Raw genomic sequence first — 7,500 nt, forward strand, 5'->3', positions numbered from 1 at the left:
TGAGTTGTGAACTAATAAAGATCTGTATTAGGGCAGTGATAAGGGTGATTTAGAGATTTTGCTAAAATGGAATGATGGGATATGAAGTGAGGGAAATTGAGAAGCATAGATGACAGAAATAGAAGATTGCCCTTTCACGTGTAATAATATGTTTGGGATAAAGATAGTAGGTTAAGTTTTAGTTTTGTACAATGTTTCTTTGTTTGTTTTACTTGCATGCCTTTATTATTTTTGGTTTAGAAATAAGATCACTAAAATGAAAAACTTACAGGAAAAAAAAGTTCAAGTCCCAATAAAGAGTCCAAGAAAATCTAATTCAGGTTGTCTTGCTGTTGTCTTTACAGATGAGTGATAACTAACCTCATCTGTTCCAGCTAGTAACAGTCAGCAACTGACAGCAAATGGGAGATGCTTCTTATCACAAAACAAGAAGTCTAGAGACAGCCCTGGGGCTTCTGCAACACCTTCCTGGTGTCACTATATCTCAGACTCTGTCCATTGGCTCTACTGTCCTTGGCATGTAACTTCGTCTTCCTTCTCACAAAGCAGCTTCTCCCTGTCTGGGCATTGTACCACATTCTCTCTTGATACCAGGAGGCATCCTTGTGGATCGCTTTCTGTTGGACAAGCAGTCACTGTCCCCTTCTTTGTGTGGGATAGCCTGGCAAAACAATGCCTTGATGTCCCTCTGCCCCCTTTTTTTGAGGATTTCCTTTTTAATTCTCTTAGGATCCTTGAGAATTCTTTCTGTGTCTCTCAAATCAGTTTTATACATTTTTAACGTTAGATGTTTATTGGATGATTAGGGATTATTCTACAGACAGATATGTGGGCTCAGAGTTTAGGAAAACATCTAGGTTAGATATGAAAACCTTGAAAGTTAGATTTAAATTGATAATAGTAGTTGATGTGAGAATGGATGATTTTGCCAAGATAAATTGGATGAAGGCTTGAGAAAATGCCAGCATTTCATAGTGGAGAATAATAAAGGGAAATGTCTGACCACTAAGAAGGGTGATTAGAGAGATGCCAGGTGGATACTAGAAGAATCTGCGTAATTTTAAGTTCGCTCCTCTTTGAGCTTTCATGAAAAACAGAAATAGTAAAGTTGGGTAGAGAATATTGCCTTTATTTCTTCATTTACATTTAAAGAGCCAGAGTAGTCACTTGAATTATAATTGGCCAGTCTAAATTGTTTCTCTCTTCAGTTATTTCTTTTATCTTTTCCTTGCAAGTATGTGAATTTCTTTTAAGAAGTCGGTTTATTTATCTCATTTTTAATTTATTAATGCTATGGTAATAAATCTTAGATTTCTTTAGTAATAATCAAATACATTTGAATTAATTCTCAAGACATTTATTTCCTTTCATTTTAGATTGACATATTTTTGTGATAATCGCTATGATGTCATATTACCTAGTTTATATGCTGCTTAAAATAGGAAAACAGAAGAGTTGATGTAAAGTAAACTTGAATGAAAGTATTAGGCCTAACCCTGGATTTTATTGATAGTACATTTTGTAGGTTTTCTTGAGATACCTCCATTCAACCTTTAAACACAGACATATACACATACACAAGTATATCACCCACCAATAAGCAACATATATTTTATCCGGAAGCAAATATTCCTGATCTGTACTAGATTTTGAATGATATGGCATACATAGACTATATTATTGGTTTTTAATAAGAATGTGTTCAAATTACATTTTAAGGATATTTTTAAAAATAGATACAAGTTCATTATAACTTTAGAAACATTCTTATTTGGTTTCCTTTTATCATGTTTTAAGGTCAGATGTGACTCTAATGTTCCCCAATGAGACAGAGATTGATAATCGGGAAAGAATAGCCCTTTAATGTGATTTATATCTATAGATTTTATGTCAGATATGAAAAGTTGCTGTTTAAATTGTAAAGGAGGATCCATTAAAGAACACTTTAAGCCATTTTACTATTTAACTTACTTTGGACTTCTTTTTAGAATTTTGCTTTTTCAAGCAAACTCTAACACCTTACCAAATGTTTACAAAATTATTCCAATGTTAAGTTAAATTATTCCAATGTTAATAAAAGATAGAAAAAATAGGCTGTTAAATAATACATTTTAAATTATTTCAGCACTGCTTTATATGAAGATATATGGTATTTCGGGAGAGTATAGAAGCCAGTGATTTTCTAATTTCCATCAACAATTTTAATTTTTTATCAGGCGAGATTAGACAAGGGCAGATTATAGATTCAGTAGGAGATGTGGAAGGTATAAAAATTCTGCATATGTCTTCTATTTTATCCTATTGGTTTCAGTATATAGTTGGGTTAGATATGAAGTAATGTATAAAGTGCTGCCTAGTTCTTGAATGAATCTCTGAAAATATCACATAGCAGTTCTCATTTTTGTTCCATGAAATAATTCACTGGTTATCTTCACTTAAACTACTGTCTCTCTAAGTATTTCTTAATTGTATTTTATTTACTCAAGTCATATTTTTGATGAACTATCATGTGGTTGGTTTGACTCAGTCTTTTTTTTTTTTTTTTAAATATAGCATATGGCAGTTGCTTCTAATGTCTTATAAATGAATCTAGTTCCTAACATTTTATTTTCTCCACATCAGTGTTTAGAATAAAGTAATTGTTTTCATTTATCAGTGTATAAAAACTAACCTCTCAGTGTTTGCCCAAAATCTTCTAATTGTCCAATTTTTAGAGCAATTATAATACTCTCATTTTGCACATGACGACAGACATAAAGAGGTAAAATGAGTTGGTTGCCCAAAACTAACAAAGAGAAATTACTAAGGATGATACTTAAATCAGATTTTTGTTTTGCTTACCAATCTTACGTTTATTTATATACAGATGTAATACATATTCATATATTGAGTAGTGTGAATCTTAGTGGTTTTTTCCAATCCTCATTATGTGTTCCAGAATATCCTCTTACTTTTTTCACTTGTATTTTGTACTGCTTCTCCCCTCCGTGAGACCAACCCTTATTTTCCTGCCTCACCTTTGCTTGAAGGCTATCTTTATTCCCATCTAAGGATGACTTCTCTTCTCAAAATCTTCCTTTTTTTTTTTTTGTCTTCATCGAATTTTATGAATTCCTCTTAATTACTTTCTGTAAAACTTTCTATTAAAAATTGTTTTTCGCTTCCGTGATTTAATGTCAATGATGTCAGTGATATACTTTTATTATCACTTCCTTCCTCCCATTCTAGAGGGAACGAGGATTCTCCAGGGCAAAGGCTATCAAGATAATTCAGCCTTTGATCTCTATAGTCAGGCATTTTGCACAGACTAAGAGATATTTGAGTCCTTATGCATGTACATTAACACCGTAACAGTTTGGTTGCTTTTGGTGTTAGAAACATAAAACCTAATTCATACTGGCATATAATGAACAGTAGCTTATAGGTTCTCATAAAAAGTCTTAAAAAGAAAATAATTATCACGGGAAGTCTAAAGGTAAGCTGGTCTTAATCCAGAAAATCATGATTCCATTTTGAATAAGACTTATATTTTTATAATCTCATGGCTCTGATCCCTTTGGGTTTTACCTTAATTCTCAGACTAACTTCCCTCATAGTACACAAGGAGCTTTCAACAATCTTGGAATTACGAACTTTCTCTTTTACACCCTGAGACGGAGGAACTATCCAACCGAAATTCTGGCCTTTTCTCTTAATGCACTAATTAGATCAAGTGTCCTCCCCACTTGATGTGGATGTAATTTTATTCAGTGTGAATGTACTCTCACTGGTTAGGAAAATTAGGGCCCTCTCGTTGCTGGGGCAATGCTGGGGGTAGTGTGTGGCAACAATCTATCTAAACTGGTATATAGGCAATCACACTATATCACATACACAAACTATTACTATTTTTTCCAACATCAAATTTTTGTTACTTATTACAGGTCGTGTATACATGTGGTGTATACATGTGTATGTGTACATCAGCTTGTATTTGGATGTTAAGAGGGTGGAGCCCAATAAGACCCTATGAGTGGAATTAAGAATCAAGTTTACATTAGTTTCTAGGGGATTCCAATGCTGCTGGTCCATTTTGGATAGCTAGGACTTAAAAGCCTCAAAATGTTTTTGTCATCTTCTGAATGTGTTGAGAACTAGCTCTGTTTATTATTGCAAGCCCCTATAGTTTCTTCTTCTGGACCTCTACATTGGCCTTACTCCTTATCTCTCTCCTTAACTTCTCGTATTCAACTACAATCTGTTCTCTAAGTGGCATTTGTAGTGATCATTTTAATATAGAAATCAATTGCATTACTCCACTGCTCAAAACCTTCTGTTGATGTCACAGTGCATTAGAATAAACTAAACTCCTTAGCACAGCTACACAGTACTGAATGATGCAGCTGCCTCTCTCTCCAAACTCATTTCTTACCATTCTTCCTCTTCCTCACTTTTCCTGGAATGCCTTGCAATCACCTTTCATGCTACTTTTAAGATAGGTCCTTGTGTCTTCTCCTGAATAGCTTCTTCTGATTATTGATATTCTGAGTGAATCTTATGGATGAAATCAGAGAAATAAATTGTTGAGGAATTGTGTACTGATGATTACTAAATCACAATCAATTCAGTTAGTGAGGAGTATAAAAGTAACTTTAAATTTTTGGTTGGTTTAATTCATATTAGAGATGATGATGCATTTTAAAGTTTTTTTCCATATTTTTATAGTAGTGATAGATTTTTTTTTTTGTCTTTTCAAGTCACTGTGTGCCCAGTATTCTGCAGACAAGCGAGAAGATGAGAAGGTGTGTGATCATTTGATAAGAGCAGCTAAATATCGAGACCATGTGACAGCAACTCAACTAATCCAGAAAATTATCAACATTCTCACAGACAAGCATGGAGCCTGGGGAAATTCTTCAGTGAGGTAAAGGAATACCTTTAGGATTTGACCATCGATTTTCTATAGAAGGCCTAGGTTTATATAAATGGCATTGCATATGAGAAAGACCAGGTGAAGAAAGAGTAATATAGTTTTATATTTTATCATCTATGAATTTGAAATAAATGGAAGGAGGAAATCAGTATGAGTACAATTATGGATCTGTGTAGATATTTCAGTTCCCTCTACTTTAAAATATTTGTTCATGTATTTATTCATTTTGAAGTTAAAGGAAGTAGTTAATATAAACTTTTATTAGCTACATTTATACAAATACAATATTTTAAGAAACTATTTCCTATCTTACACTTCTGAATTTTTAACACAAATTTGAAAACAATATGTCTTCTTGAATTGCATTTCCACGAAATACAATTCTTGCTAATTCCAAGACTATAATGATAAAAATTGTTAAACATCATCTTTAAAATTTTATTCACTATAATTTCTTTAAGATTACCAAACTGAACATGCTGTTTTTCATTCTTATCTCAATGAACAAAATAATTAAACTACCTTCTCGGACTAAGAACTTAACACAAATTGCAAAGTCTATGCTACTAATCTTAGAAATATGTTTGACTCATTTAAGTAATGTTAATGAAAAAGTTCTATATTTTTCCATTAGAGATATATTTTAATTTCTCATTAGAGATATATTTTAATTTCTCATTTCCTCATAACTTTTGCTAGAAGACAAAAGATGGGAATAGTAAATTGCTTTTATATTATATGTAGGTGTAATTGGTTTCTACTTGTATTTTAAGCAACTTATATGTCTAGCTGACATCTAAATCTAGTTTTAGAAATTTTCTAGTGAATAGAAAATAATTTTAGAATTGAACTTTACACTATTTGAGTCAAAAGCTACTTGTTACAGGTTTTTATTTTTTAATTGAATTTATGGGGATGATGTTGGTTAATAACATTATATAAATTCCAGGTATATTCCATTGTGTGCTCACTACCCAAAGTCTAGTCTCCTTCTGTTACCATATATTTGACCTCCTTTATCCTCTTCATCCTCCTCCCACCCACCTGCTCTCTTGTAACCCCATACTGTTGTCTGTGTCTTTGAGTTTCTTTCTTTGTTTGTTTGTAGCTTTTTGTTTTATATCCCACATGTGAGTGAAATTATATGGTTCTGTCCTTTTATGTCTGACTTATTTCACTTAGCATGGTATTCTTCAAGATCCATCCAGGTTGTTGCAAATGGCAACATTTCATTATTTTTTATGGTCTAGTAGTATTCCATTGTGTATATGTACTATATCTTTATCTAGTCATCAGGTTGAAGGGTATTTAGGTTGTTTCTATGTCTTGGTGATTGTGAATAATGCTGCAGTTAGTACAGGGGATGTTTTTGTTTTGAGTACAAATATAAAATGTATTTTTACTCAAAAAATATAGATCATATATATCTCATGATGCTATTGTAAAGAATATGTAAAGAAAATGAATTACATTTCTGGGCATATTATTTTTGGAGTTCAGAGGAATGAATACAGGTCAAAGACTTGAGGGCAAAATGAATAAAGGCAAGAACTGTGTTTGTTTTAATCTTATTTCAGTTGATCTCAGCTAACAGAGTTGTCATAGTAATGACATGAATTACTGGGCCATGGCCATCTGATACCTTATCTTGCAACATCTAAAAGCCTTTGGGTGTGTGTTTGGGGCTGGGAGTCCTATTGAGAATTTTAGAATTTCAAAATTTCAGAATACTTTGACGTTGTTTTGACATTAGTTAATCAATAAATTATGATATTACTTTGACATACAATGCCACGTACATGTTTGTGTTTGTTGAATATTTTTAAGTATCTTTTAACCTAAAGGAAGTTTTATAATTGAAACTTTAAAACCTTTAGGTAACTTACGGTAAGTGTTTCACTTATGCCACGTGTGTCATTTTTATGAGATCTAAATTCTTTTTAGTGATAGCTGTACCTTTGTATGGCACAGTATACCTGTGCCACCAACATGGCAGCATTATTTTTCTGAAATGATCTTGGCGTAATAAAGTATCTTGGAGAACTAAATGGACTGTGAAATGTATTTATGTAGAAATAATTAGCGTTTCTGTAATAGAGTTGTTCACAGGCATCAACTCTATTCTTTACAGCCAAAAACAACTGAAATAAATTCCGAAATTTTTATATTTCCAAAAATCCACAGAAGAAAACATATTTTACTTTTTTCTTCTCAAATAAAAATAGCTGTCAAACTCTTAGCTTTTCAATGTATACATCTTAAAAGCAACAACAAAGGATGTCTGATCAAAAGGAAAATTAATATTAGTGAACTGATATTTTTCTTTTTGTAAATTTTATAACTTACTTAGATTTTATTACAAACAATATTGTAGCAAAGCTCATTGCCTCCATGCTGATAAATTCTTTTGTTATTATATTTAGTTTTGTGTGACATTCAACTGTTACTTATTTAGTACTCCTGGTTGCTCTCTAATGCCTTTAATATAATTATCTTAAAATAGTCCTTTTCCATATTAATTCAAATTAAAGTGAATGTGTAGACCTAGGTGCTCCTTTTTAGGTAGCTGAATAAGAAAATATAGTTAG

General features: G+C 32.1%; 1 protein-coding gene across 6 annotated transcripts in view; it reads left to right on the top strand.

The window, feature by feature from the left end:
• The window catches only part of LRBA (LPS responsive beige-like anchor protein), a 573,246-nt gene that overhangs the window by 242,680 nt on the left and 323,066 nt on the right, over positions 1-7,500 (top strand). For all 6 annotated transcript variants that reach the window (XM_023530214.1, XM_023530213.1, XM_023530212.1 and 3 more), the window contains one exon: positions 4,737-4,903. In XM_023530214.1, coding sequence (XP_023385982.1) covers positions 4,737-4,903 — 167 coding nt within the window. The remainder of the gene's footprint in view (positions 1-4,736; positions 4,904-7,500) is intronic.

This window comes from Pteropus vampyrus, unplaced genomic scaffold (assembly GCF_000151845.1).
Source record: "Pteropus vampyrus isolate Shadow unplaced genomic scaffold, Pvam_2.0 Scaffold47, whole genome shotgun sequence".
NCBI classification, from domain to species: domain Eukaryota; kingdom Metazoa; phylum Chordata; class Mammalia; order Chiroptera; family Pteropodidae; genus Pteropus; species Pteropus vampyrus.